Here is an 11,827-nt window from a genome sequence, read left to right on the forward strand (position 1 = left end):
TAGGGCAACAAGATCCTGTGGGACCCGCTGAGATTCAGGGAATTCTGGGAGTCAGGGGGGATGGATTGAGGGAGTCCATGGTTGGAATTCGAAGAACTTGCTTGAATCGAACATTGTGACACGAAAAGTTCTTTATTAGGCTTTTTAATCATCTCAAATTTGACTGGAAATATTATTCAACCGACTTCACGCATCACCACGGCTAATGTGCTTGCAGCGTGTTCATTGTAAAGCATGAGCAAGATCATGAAAACAATCTACCAAAAAAATAGGCAGTTTCGTTATCGTTGCTAACGTGGTAGCTAACGTGGCTAACCCAACGAAAAACTCCATCGAGGCTTTTCAGTTTTCTTTTGGGGTAATGTCGTCGCCGCCCGACACGTTTCCTTCCTCGTCGTCGTCGTCGTCACCGATCATGCCTCGGAGGTATGATCGCTTGAACTCTTGGAACACAAGCTCCTCCTCCATTTCGCTTCACACACAACCATGCAGCACATGTTGAACACTTGAGCACCAACGCAAATGATCAATTGGCGACAACAAAGCCAAACTAGCTACTAGCAAGAGCGCGTAACCATCAGGCAATAGCATGTTGACATCAAAGCCAAGCTAGCTACTAGCAAGAGAGCGTAACCATCAGGCAATTGCATGTTGACATCAAAATCAAACTAGCTACAAGCATGAGAGTGTTGAATTCAAAGCCAAACTAGCTATTAGCAAGAGCAGGTAACCACCAGGCAATAGCATGTTGACATCAAAGCCGAACTAGCTACTAGCAAGAGCGCATAACCATTAGGCAATAGCATGTTGACATCAAAGGCAAACAAACTATTAGCAAGAGCACGTAACCACCAGGCAATAGCATGTTGACATCAAAGTCAAACTAGCTACTAGCAAGAATGCATAACAATCAAGCAATAGCATGTTGACATCAAAGCTAAACATTAATAATAATAATAATAATAATAATAATACACTTCATTGATAAGCGCCTTTCAAAACTCTCAAGGTCACATAGCCAGCTAGGTAGCTAGCTAATGTGTAGCTAGCTAGATAGCAAATGAGATAGCTAATACCTAGCGAATAGATAGCTAATAGTTAGTGAATAGATGGCTAATACCTAGCAAATAGATAGCTAATACCTAGTGAATCCATAGCTAACAGCTAGCTAGATAGCTAATAGATACAGTAGCTAGCTATATAGCCAGAATCTGTTGTTGTAGAGCATTGTGGCTTTTTTTTCTGTAGACGAATTCAATTTGAATTCGTGTTCTTACGGTGTATAATGTTTATAAAAAAATATGAATACATAAAATAAGGTATATTTTGTGTCGTTTTCAAGCTTATTGGGTAGAAAATTATGTTTTATGATGACCTGGGAACGGATTATTCTCATTTGAATGGTTACTTATGGGAAATAAATGTTTGGAAGATGAACTTTTCACCTTAAACAGACTTTCTGGGAACCAATTAAGTTTTTAAGCTGAGGTATCACTGTACTTTTTTACATTTTCCGATCGAAAGTGGTGTAAATCTTTTATTTTGGTATGTTTCATGCTTAGAGAGCGAGCGACAAAGCAACATTTTCTAAACTGTAAATTTTCTCAACAGCGCTCCCAAATGGAGGGGAAAAAATGGCGGGCAATTAATTAAAAAAAAAAAATAAAACATCAAGAAAACAACATAAAATCAAGATAACAAATAAGCCAATCACCTTTCCTTGACTGGTAGCAGCAACGGGAAGATGAAAAAATTAGCTTGTGATTGTTTCCTGATATTTTTATTTTTATTATTTATTTTATTATTGATAATAAAACGAGAAGCGTCATTCTCACCAGTGTCAGGTTTGGGGTGCATCAGTTTGAAGGGAAGCTCCACAGAAACCTCGCTGTCACACAAACAACTGATCAACATGGAGCACAAACGGGTCAATTTTGCAATTGATTAACGACACTTGCTTGCACGGCAGATCGCCAGGCTTATTAATCGATCAGCGAGCTTCGCTATTTGACACTAAGACATTCCGCGGAGGTGCTAAAATATCCGCCTGGCTAACAAGGTGACAAACTGCCAATCAGACCAACCGCTGTGGTGGATGAGAACAGGTTAGCATGGCTATCCTAGCTTAGCTTATAATAATAATAATAATAATAATAATTATTATAATAATATCATAATAATATAACATTTCATTTAAAAGCGCCTTTCAAAACTCTCAAGGTCACGTTACAGTCACAGGATAAGCTTTTCAGTGAGTGAGTAGCGGCAGCCACACGCGCCAGCGGTCACTCAACCCGGAAGTAACTCAAATAGATAGAAAGCTAGCTAGCTAGCAAAGATACAGGAATAATAATAATAAAACATTTCATATATAAGCACCTTTCAAAACTCTCAAGGTGACTTTACACTCACAGGATACAGTCACAGTTGCTAATAGATAGCTACTCAGCCAGCTAGATAGCTAAACGATAGCTAGCTAGATAGCTAGTGAGCCAGCTAGACAGCTAATAGACAACAACTAGATAGGTAGCTAGCTAAGATACATTAATAATAATACATTTCATTTATAAGCACCTTTCAAAACTCTCAAGGTCACTTTAAAGTCACAGGACACAGTCGCTAGCTAGCTAGATAGCTAGCAAGCCAGCTAGACAGTTAATAGATAGCTAAAAGATAGCTAATAGATAGCAAATAGATAGTTAGGTAGCTAGCTTGCTAGCTAGCTACACTTGTTTAGCGTTCATACGCACCTTGAGCTCATCATGCTGCCGCAGTGCAGAAATAAGGGCGGAATTAATGTTGACAGAACAATTTTAGCGAAAAGACCCACTTTTAAAAATGATTAGCATATTTTTGGGGTGTTTTTTTGGGTGTTTTGTGAGTTTCCTCACCCTCCTCCGATGATGAGTTTGACTGATACTCTGTAGGACACCATGATGCCCAGAACCTCCTTCAGGACGCCTGGCTTGATGCTGGAACCACACTAGCATTAGCATTAGCATTATGGTGATAAAATGAAGCCTATTTGTCGGGACCGGTGTTAGCTGACATGCTGGACGATGCTAAGTTGGTGTCTTCATGCTTGAGTTTCCCATCCAGAGCGATGCCTCTCCTCTCCCGGTTGTTAGCCAGCAAGGGGAGCAGCAAGATGTCTTTTTGGAACGTCGCACCCGCAGAAACCGTTTCTCTGAAAAATAATAGACTTGACCAAGGGCTAGTATTAGCATGGGCTACCGGATAGCGTTAGCCTGCTGGACACACTTACCCTTCTTCAATGGCGACGCATTTGACGTAGCTGTCGTTGGAGTACAGCACCACGGTGGCTACCTGATCCACTAAGGAAAACGACGACACCAAAGTGCTGATCACTTGATTGGCACCAAATTTTGACATCATACTTGTAATAATAATAATAACAAGAATCCATTTGATGTATACGAGCCTTTAAAAACTCTCAAGGTCACTTTACGGTCACGGGATAAGTTTTTCTGCGGATGAGCAGCAGCAGCCACACGTGCCAGCGTTCACTCATCCCGGAAGTAACTCAAAAAGATAGAAAGCTAGCTAGATAACTAATAGAGAGCGAGCTAGATAGCTGATAGTTAGAGAGATAGCTAATAGATAGCTAGCTAGATAGCTAGATAGCCAGATAGATAGCTAATAGACAGCAAATAGATAGCTAGCTAGGTAGCCAGCCAGTTAGTCAGCCAGATAGCCAGATAGCTAGCTAGATATACTGATGAAAATCTGGCTATCTGGCTAGCTATCTAGCTGGGTATCTATTACCTAACTAGCTGCCTGGCTAGCTAGCTATTTGCTATCCATTTTCAATTTATTTTCTATCTATTAGCTATCTTGCTGACTGGCCGGCTATCTCTTAGTTTAATGGCTATCCAGCTAGCTATTTAGAAGACTTTATTTGCCGAATAGCTATGTATCTATCTAGCTAGAAAACCTTATGCTATGACTGTCAAGTGACCTTGAGAGTTGTGAAAGGCACTTTCATTATTGTAATTGTGATTCTTCTTCTTCTTCTTCTTCTTGTGATTATAAAGGGGAAGACCATACCGGAGATGACCATGTTCTTGACATTCTTGCTGGAGTTGTTGACCACCTGGAGGTGCAGCCTCATGGTCTCACCGTGGTAGAAAATCTGCATGAAGAGAGCCGGAGGAAGTACATCCATTCAACATGGTGACCCCCGACCCCGAACGGTGACCTCCGCCCTCCCCACCTCTTTGTCAAGACGGGCCGTCACGTGCAGCGGCTTGTCCGATACGGTGAAGTCTCGCGAGATTTCCACAGCGGCGCCCCCCTGGGCCTCGGGGGCATATTGCACCTTTCTGATCATCAGCTTGACGGAGCTCCTGGAGGTCAAGGAGCACCCGGAGATCAGGCGCAAAGGTCACGGTGACTCTTCCGTTGGCCAGACTTTTACCGTTTGTGGATTTTGGCGTCCTGACTTTCGGCGCTAAAGGCCTTCACCTCAAACTCGACGGCGCATTGCTGAAGAGACAAGGTGTTGAGGGACGGAGACAACTCACACCGTTAACCCTTCACCCCTAACTCTGAACCCCCAACCCTTAACCCTAACCCTAGCCTCAACCCTTAACCCCAACCCCCAACCCTAACCCTTAACCTCAACCATTAACCCAATCCTTAACCCTGAACCCCTAACCCTTAACCCCAACCCTGAACACCAACCCCAACCCCAAACCTAACTCTTAACCCCCAACCCTAACACCAAGACTTTACCTCAACCCTTAATCCCAATTTTAACCCTAACGCTTAACCCCAACCCTTAACCCAAACCCACCCTTAACCCTTAAAACCAAACCTAACCTCAACCCTTAACACCAACTGTTAGCCCCAACCCGTAACCCCTACCCTAACCCCAACCTTTAACCCCAATCCCAACCCTAATCTCAACCCCAACACTAACCGCAAACCCTCAACCCTAATCTCAACCCCAATCCTAAACTCAACCCCAACCCTTAAGCCTTCCACACAGGAACATCCACACATTCTTCTGAGTGTCACCTTGCCGACGTCGTGCGGCGCCGGCTGCATTGCCACCGAACACGGCAGGTTGTCCGGAAACTGTGACGAGACAAGCCAGGGACCCCTTTTACACGTTGTTGGGCGGTACCAAGGGGTCCGCGGCGTGTCGGCGGGGTCTTGATACCTCGAAAAAGAAGGGGTAGGCGTCGTCGCCCAACTTCCGCAGGAGCTTGGCCTGCGTGCGGGTGTGGATTCCCTGCTCTCGGTCCTGCAGGGGCGGGTACACCTGCCGCGTGGACAGGTACAGCTCGCGGCGGAAGGCCACGCCCATCACGTCCATGTCGTCGGGGCCGTAGCGGAAGGTACACGAAAGCGTGACAAACACTAGGAGGGGGCGGGGCGACAGAGCGAAACGAGTCACCGCCGGAGGGCGCTGGCGCTTTATGCTCGACGGCGGGCTCACCTTTCCTCCCTTGCAGGGCCTCACGCTCGATGACGATGACGCCATCTGGTGGGATGACGGTACGACATGGGGGTCAAAGTCAAGGCCCCGGGGGCCAAATTTGGCCCGCCACATTATTTTATTCGGACCGCAAAACCAAATGTGAAATTCCAGGGTCATCTATCGAGCTACCTAGCAAGCATGCTAGTTACTGTAGCTCTCTATTCAGCTATCTGGCTAATGCCTTACATCACAGGTCTCCAAGTCAAGGCCTGGGGGCCAAATCTGGACCGCCACATCATTTTATCATCTATCGAGCTTGCGAGCAAGCCACCAAGCTAGCTAGTTCTCTTTCGACTCAGCGAGTTGGCTTGCAGGACATCAATGTGTCTCGCTTTTGGGCATTGGAGAGCTAGCAAAGTGGCCAAGGAGGGACAGGTGGCTAAATCGCGTCAAAGCGGCCGTGGCGGCGAGGTGGCGAAGTGGAACGACGGCGACGAGGAGCCTCACCGACTGGATCCACGCTATCCACTCGGTCCACAAAGTCCCGTCTCCCCATGTAGACGCCCACCTGAAGAACATCAAAACCACCATGAGAACTTCCATCTAACCCGTTAGCTATTCTGATGTCCAGTCATGCTGAGAAGCCATCCATCATCCATCCATCAATGACAATGATGTTAGCGCCTTAGCACGTTAGCGTGATCTGACCGACTTGTCTTTGCAGATCTTCTTGAAGACGACATTCTTGGGGCTCATGATCCCTGCTGAGAAACAAAGCAATCAGGAAGTTCTCGGTATCACTCGGGATGACGTCGACTCACCTGCGGCGAGACGGGTACCGAGATGAAGACCAGCGCGGTGGCCAAGTGTGACCGTGGGCAACCGTCTGGTCGCTATATGTCACCCAAGGCTGTCCAGAAGGAGGTTTTTTTCTCTTTGGAACGGCCAATCGGGAGCTTTTTCCTACCGTGGCCACGCCCACTGCAGCCACCTTGAATCAACCGCTGAGGGGATTGAATTGCGCTGCGACCACGTCAGCGCAACCAATCAGATTACCTTGTACGTAAGTCTCCGTCTCTGCTTGTGCGTAAGCGCCTCTTGTCTTTTGGGAATGTGCGTCTTTTTTGTGTCCTTATTTGTCCGTTTATTCTCAAAGGTCAACATGGGACAAATAAATCAGACACAATGCACACATAGATTATTGCTCTCTATTGTACTATTATTACTATTAGCAGTAGTAGTATAGTTTTTTATTAGTATTATCGTATTATTATTATTATTATTAGTAGTAGTAGTATTACAATTTTTATTATTATTATAGTATTATTATTAGTAGTAGTATTACTATTATTAGAAGCATTATTATTACTATTAGTAGTAGTAGTCATATTATTATTATTATAGTTTTATTATTAGGAGTAGTACTATTATTATTACTATCAGTAGTAGTAGTATAGTAGTTTTTATTATTATAGTGTTATTAGTAGTAGTAGTATTACTATTATTATTAAAATGATAGTATCTTTATTATTTATAGTATTATAATTATTAATATTATTATTATTAATATTATCATTATAATGATTGTTGTTGTTGTTGCCTAATTGACACTGGATCAGTTGAGCTGTCCGTCATCGACGACGACATACGAAATTCCTAAAAAAAATTCATTAATTCATGAAAACAACGTCTCCATAGGAGAGGTGCAATGGCCGTCGTCGGCGCGACGGGACCGAATCCCTTTTTGTGCTCCTCAGCAGTTCTCGTGGATGACTGACCGCGTTGTCATCAGCGCGATTACCCGCATCGGATTACCAATTAGCCACGCGCACACCCGCACACGCACGCAAACAAACACATTGATGCGGGGATTACAAATACACACACACACACACACACACACACGTATGGAAAAGACAAAAGCGCTCTTTTATTGATCCAAGCCTGATTTTTGCAAGTCTGAATCTTAGTTCAAATAGCTGGTGTGCCGCTGTGTATTCTCCTTTCTGAATGGTTATGGGGACGTAAACCTGTTTACACAGTCATGTCTTGGGGACCATTTGACATATGGGGACAAAAAAAACTGGTGTGTAGGGGGGAGCGTGTGGGAGTGATTAGTCTTGTGAGGACCACTAACATTTTATACCACAACTAGTGAGGACATTTGTGACAAGTGAGGACCTTCACAAGTTTTTCATTCTAAAGGCTTCTAGAAGGTCTATATATGCATCTGTGAACGTTTCAGAGAGGTCCTCACAAGTTGACCCAAATGATTTTTTGGTGTGTATTTTCATTTCACTTGCATACACACACTTTTTACTCACTGCGTGTGTTCATGTGTGTGTGTGTGCGTGTGTTCCCTTAATGAGAGGAAAACGTTCATGCCACAAAAAGTCAAACGATATTTTAACCACATTCACTATAGCGGTGAGGACTTTGAATGTATCCATTGAGAAACCTCACTCCTGCTGTTATTTCAGTTTCAAGTCCACTTTTTATTTCTTTGTTTTTAAAGTTGAAGTGGGAAATGGGCTAACATTTGGTCTTCAAATGGAACACTAGTTCTTCTCTAAACTTATCAGCAACGGTGGTCCTCACTCCTTATCTGGAGTTATCCGGACCTCACAAAACCATTGAAACAGGAATGTGTGTGTGTGTGTGTGTGTGTGTATTCAGACATAAGCTCTCGCCGTGTCCCCCTCCGACGTCGCTGCGGCCTTGTAGACCTTGGCAGGAGGCCCCTTGCCATAGAACCCACTGAAAACAACATTAAGGATCTCATGAGAGTTTGAAACACGAAACCCAGTTTGTAAAAAAAATAATAATTTGAAACCCTACCAAGAAACTTTCGCCCATTTTTTAAACGTACTTGAAAGCCCAAATCCGAGTTGGAAATCAACACTAAACGTCTTTGTAAGCTCTCAGTCATACAGGAGTGGTCCATCGGTGAAAAGGTTTCTTCAGCCGTCATCTGGACTCCTTTCAAGGTGTCGAACGGTTTTCATCCAAGAGGCTTCGTCAGCAAACTAAAATTTTGCTGGTGGCTATATAGGGCCAGAGCTACCAGCAAATTTTTAGTTAGCTGACGAAGTTTCCTGGATGAGAAGCGAAACGTCCAACACCTTTAAAGAAGTCCAGATAACGACTGAAGAAACCTTTTCATTGATCTAACACGAAACACTAGTCCTACGTTAAATTGTATCCTATTTTGCAACTCTAATTAAGTTTGTAAGCTATCCTGTGACTGTAAAGTGACCTTGAGAGTTTAGAAAGGCGCTTAGAAATGAAATGTATTATGATTATTATTATATTTATTATTATTATGATGATTATTAAAACGGTTCGCCACGGGTGTGGGAACCTTGTGTGTTCTACATACTTGGCAATAAAGATGATTCTGATTCTGATTCTGATACCTTTTGTGGCCAGCAGGCGACACCCTCTTGCAGGCTGTGCACAGCAAACCGCCCCCCAGCACGGAGAGACAGGCGGCCCCCCAGCCCAAGTACAAGCCCACGCCCAGCTCGAATCTGCAAACAAACCAAAAGCGCATGCTAACAAGGCGCCACGTGACGCGGTGGATAGGCGTGCGCTTGTGGGACTGACTTGACCCCCATGTAGAGCGGGTTGTAGAAGTCCTGCACCACCATGCTAGCGTACCACGACACCGCTGTGAGGCAGCAAACACCTGCAAGCACAAGCGAGCTTCAAACGCCGTTCTGCGAGGTTGCCGTCAGATCAGTGAAGGAGTTCATAATAATAATAATTAAAAAAAAAAAATGAAATGATTCAACATGAACGTCTTTTGGAGAGCATTTTGGTTGTTGAAAAAAGAATGGCATTTGCTAGCTATCTAACTGGCTTCCTAGCTATTTGCTATCTATTTGCTATCTAACTAGCGAGCTAATAATAATAATCATAAAAATTCATTTATAAGCGCCTTTCAAAACTCTCAAGGACACTTTACAGTCACAGGATATTTTTTCTGCGGGTGAGCAGCGGCAGCCACACGCGCCAACTTTCACTCAAACTGGAAGGAACTAAAATACATAGAAAGCTAGCTCGCTAATAGATAGCTTATAATAATAAGCATAATAATCTATTTCATTTCTAAGCGGCTTTCAAAACTCTCAAGGTTACAGGATAAGTTTTTTTGTGGGTGAGCAGCGGCAGCCGCACGCGCCAGCATTCACTCAACCCGGAAGTACTTCAAAAAGATAGAAAGCTAGCTAGCTAATAGATAGCCGAAGGATAACTACTAGATAGACGGCTAGCTAGGTAGCCATATAACTAATAAATAGCCAGCAAGATTGCTAGCGAGCCAGCCAGATAACGAATACATAGCAAATAGATAGCCAGCTAGGAAGCTAGCTAGATAGCCACCCAGGTAGTAATCATAATGAAATCATAATAATAATAATAATAATCCACAGCTTTGAATGCGTCTCACCGGCCAGGATGCTGAGGATGCCTCCGGTGACGGCCATCTTGGCTTTGGAAGCGTCTCCGGCAGAACCGATTTTGATGCACTTGAGGCCCAGGAGAGAAACCACCATGGACGCCAAACCCATCAGCAAAGACACAATCATCAGGGCGCGGCATGCCTGGACGTGACCTGCACCAAAACAATAACAAAAAAACAAAAATAACTCCAGTTCGTAAAAAGGCCAAAAAAAGTCCCCAAATGTATTCGGGAATTGAAAATATGATGCGGAATGCCATTCCCCACTTTATTTGGATTTTGGTTTTTCTCGCGAGGGGTGCCGATAAAGCGCTAGTCAGACCTCTGGCAACGTTTTTTTTTGTGGGCAGTATTTTTTCCCTATGTTAGCGCTTTGTTCCAGCTTCAGCTAACTGTTGCTATTATTGCACTGTTGCACTGGATTGGACACATTTTTGCACATCATCTGCGAGTAAATTCCTTTTAAAAAGGGAACCTAGTCCAAAAAAACAAACAAAAACAAAAGGTGAAAGCGGAAGAAGAACGGACAAACAAATGGAGAGAAGTGCGAGAGAACAAAAGGCAAACAGTCGGTGATAATGAGGCCAGTTAATGATTGGCCACCGTCGTCATAAAATGGCCTCTTTACAATTTGACAACGGCGGGAAGAAGGTGGCAACGCCAACGTAAAGTGTGTGTGTGTGTGTGTGTGTGTGTGTCTGGTGATCGCTAAACATGAAGCTAATAAAGGGTAAAAGAAGGCAATGAAGGCGACAGCAGACTGAAAGATTAAAAAAGACGAAATCAAGGTTGATGGAAAACACAAAGATTTTGAATTAAAAACACGAGGTAGCAAAAAATGTTCCTTGCCGGGAGGAAATCATTTGAGCAAAGGAACGCTACAATGAAGGCCAAGGGATGAAAATCAAGGCGAGAAAAGGGAGCAAAAGATAACGTGGAGAAGAAAGACAAGACAAAGACCAAAAAAGCGAAAAGGCGACCAAAGCGAAAGAAGCTGAGAAGAAGCCGACACATTCAGACGGAGACCACCTGAAACCGAGGCCGAGCCAAAATCAAGACTGCCCAAAACCGAGGCGGCCCGAAACCGAGACCGCCCGAAACCGAGACCGCCTGAAACCGAGACCGCCCGAAAGCGAGACCGCCCGAAAGCGAGGCCGACTGACCGGGCAAGGAGAGCAAAGACTCGAAGTCGCGGCACTCCGCGATGCCGGCGCTGTTCTCGGCGCACGAGTGCCACAGGTTCTCGAACTGGCGCTGCGAGATGATGACGCTGCCCGACACGGTGGAGATCTTCCAGTAGTCGTTAGCCAGCGCCGCGCCCGTTAGCAGCCAGCTCAGCAGGCACATCACGAAGCCCGTCGCCTCCACGGCCGTCGACATTGTCGCCGTTCAGCGAGAAGAAGAAGAAACCGAGTCCGAGTGCGAGTCCAGGAAGGGTCGCGAGAAGGAGACCGAGACCACTTAGGACGAGGACCAAGTTCACGGCGAATGACAAAAAGGGCGCGTTGATGCCAGAAGACTTTGCCCTCGGACGGGGGCCATAAAAGTGCGCAGACCGCCCCCGCATCATCTCGCTCAATATGGATTTGCGCGGTTGCGCCGCAACCTCAACCACGTAGCAAGCCGCTAGCCAGAGCACAATCGATGCTACGAGGAGGACAACTCGTGGCCAGACGAGGAAATTGTGTCGTGGACGCCCCCTGCTGTCTAACACGGGACGAGTCTCCAGTCACCATTTGTATTCACCCTTCTTGTTGCAGAAGGCTACCTAGCTAGATAGTTAGCAAAGTATCTAGCTAGCTCGCTAGCTAGTTGGCAATGTATATCGCTAGTCCGCTAGCTAGTTGGCAAAGTAGTCTAGGTATCTCACTAGATACTTTGCCAACGAGCTAGCTAAATACATTGCCAACTAGCTAGCT

At 44.9% G+C, this 11,827-nt stretch overlaps 2 protein-coding genes across 2 annotated transcripts; both read right to left on the reverse strand.

Moving 5' to 3' along the window:
* Positions 1-99: 99 nt before the first annotated feature.
* Positions 100-6,360, reverse strand: saga (S-antigen; retina and pineal gland (arrestin) a). Its single transcript, XM_089008519.1, has 16 exons — positions 6,268-6,360; positions 6,155-6,210; positions 5,954-6,014; positions 5,465-5,509; positions 5,186-5,385; positions 5,041-5,100; positions 4,439-4,506; positions 4,235-4,367; positions 4,069-4,153; positions 3,266-3,335; positions 3,050-3,187; positions 2,892-2,972; positions 2,751-2,765; positions 1,836-1,888; positions 1,715-1,724; positions 100-472 (listed from the first exon to the last, which is right to left on the reverse strand). Exons 2-16 carry the CDS (start codon positions 6,200-6,202, stop codon positions 343-345), a joined length of 1,197 nt encoding a protein of 398 aa, XP_088864645.1. The 5' UTR covers positions 6,203-6,210; positions 6,268-6,360; the 3' UTR covers positions 100-342.
* A 986-nt stretch (positions 6,361-7,346) lies between these two features.
* cldn15la (claudin 15-like a) lies at positions 7,347-11,421 on the reverse strand. The gene is made up of 5 exons (XM_089008922.1): positions 11,072-11,421; positions 9,897-10,061; positions 9,053-9,134; positions 8,863-8,976; positions 7,347-8,203 (listed from the first exon to the last, which is right to left on the reverse strand). The coding sequence occupies exons 1-5, from the start codon at positions 11,286-11,288 to the stop codon at positions 8,119-8,121; spliced, it is 663 nt and encodes a 220-aa protein (XP_088865048.1). The 5' UTR covers positions 11,289-11,421; the 3' UTR covers positions 7,347-8,118.
* Positions 11,422-11,827: the final 406 nt, after the last annotated feature.

Source organism: Hippocampus bargibanti, linkage group LG11, assembly GCF_051943395.1.
Source record: "Hippocampus bargibanti isolate YZ-2025 linkage group LG11, ASM5194339v1, whole genome shotgun sequence".
NCBI classification, from domain to species: Eukaryota; Metazoa; Chordata; class Actinopteri; order Syngnathiformes; family Syngnathidae; genus Hippocampus; species Hippocampus bargibanti.

Bases quoted from the DNA above. Each gene is read 5' to 3' on its own strand.
- saga (XM_089008519.1), bottom strand. From the start codon at position 6,202: ATGAGCCCCAAGAATGTCGTCTTCAAGAAGATCTGCAAAGACAAGTCG. The intron at 5,510-5,953 runs GTGAGGCTCCTC...TCATCCCACCAG, and splicing joins GGATAGCGTGGATCCAGTCG to ATGGCGTCATCGTCATCGAG. The intron at 4,507-5,040 runs GTGACACTCAGA...TTGTCTCTTCAG, and splicing joins CGCCGCACGACGTCGGCAAG to CAATGCGCCGTCGAGTTTGA.
- cldn15la (XM_089008922.1), bottom strand. From the start codon at position 11,288: ATGTCGACGGCCGTGGAGGCGACGGGCTTCGTGATGTGCCTGCTGAGC. The intron at 10,062-11,071 runs GTCAGTCGGCCT...GTTTTGGTGCAG, and splicing joins GTCTTTGCTCTCCTTGCCCG to GTCACGTCCAGGCATGCCGC. The intron at 8,204-8,862 runs GTATCAGAATCA...TGTTGTTTTCAG, and splicing joins TCGCCTGCTGGCCACAAAAG to TGGGTTCTATGGCAAGGGGC.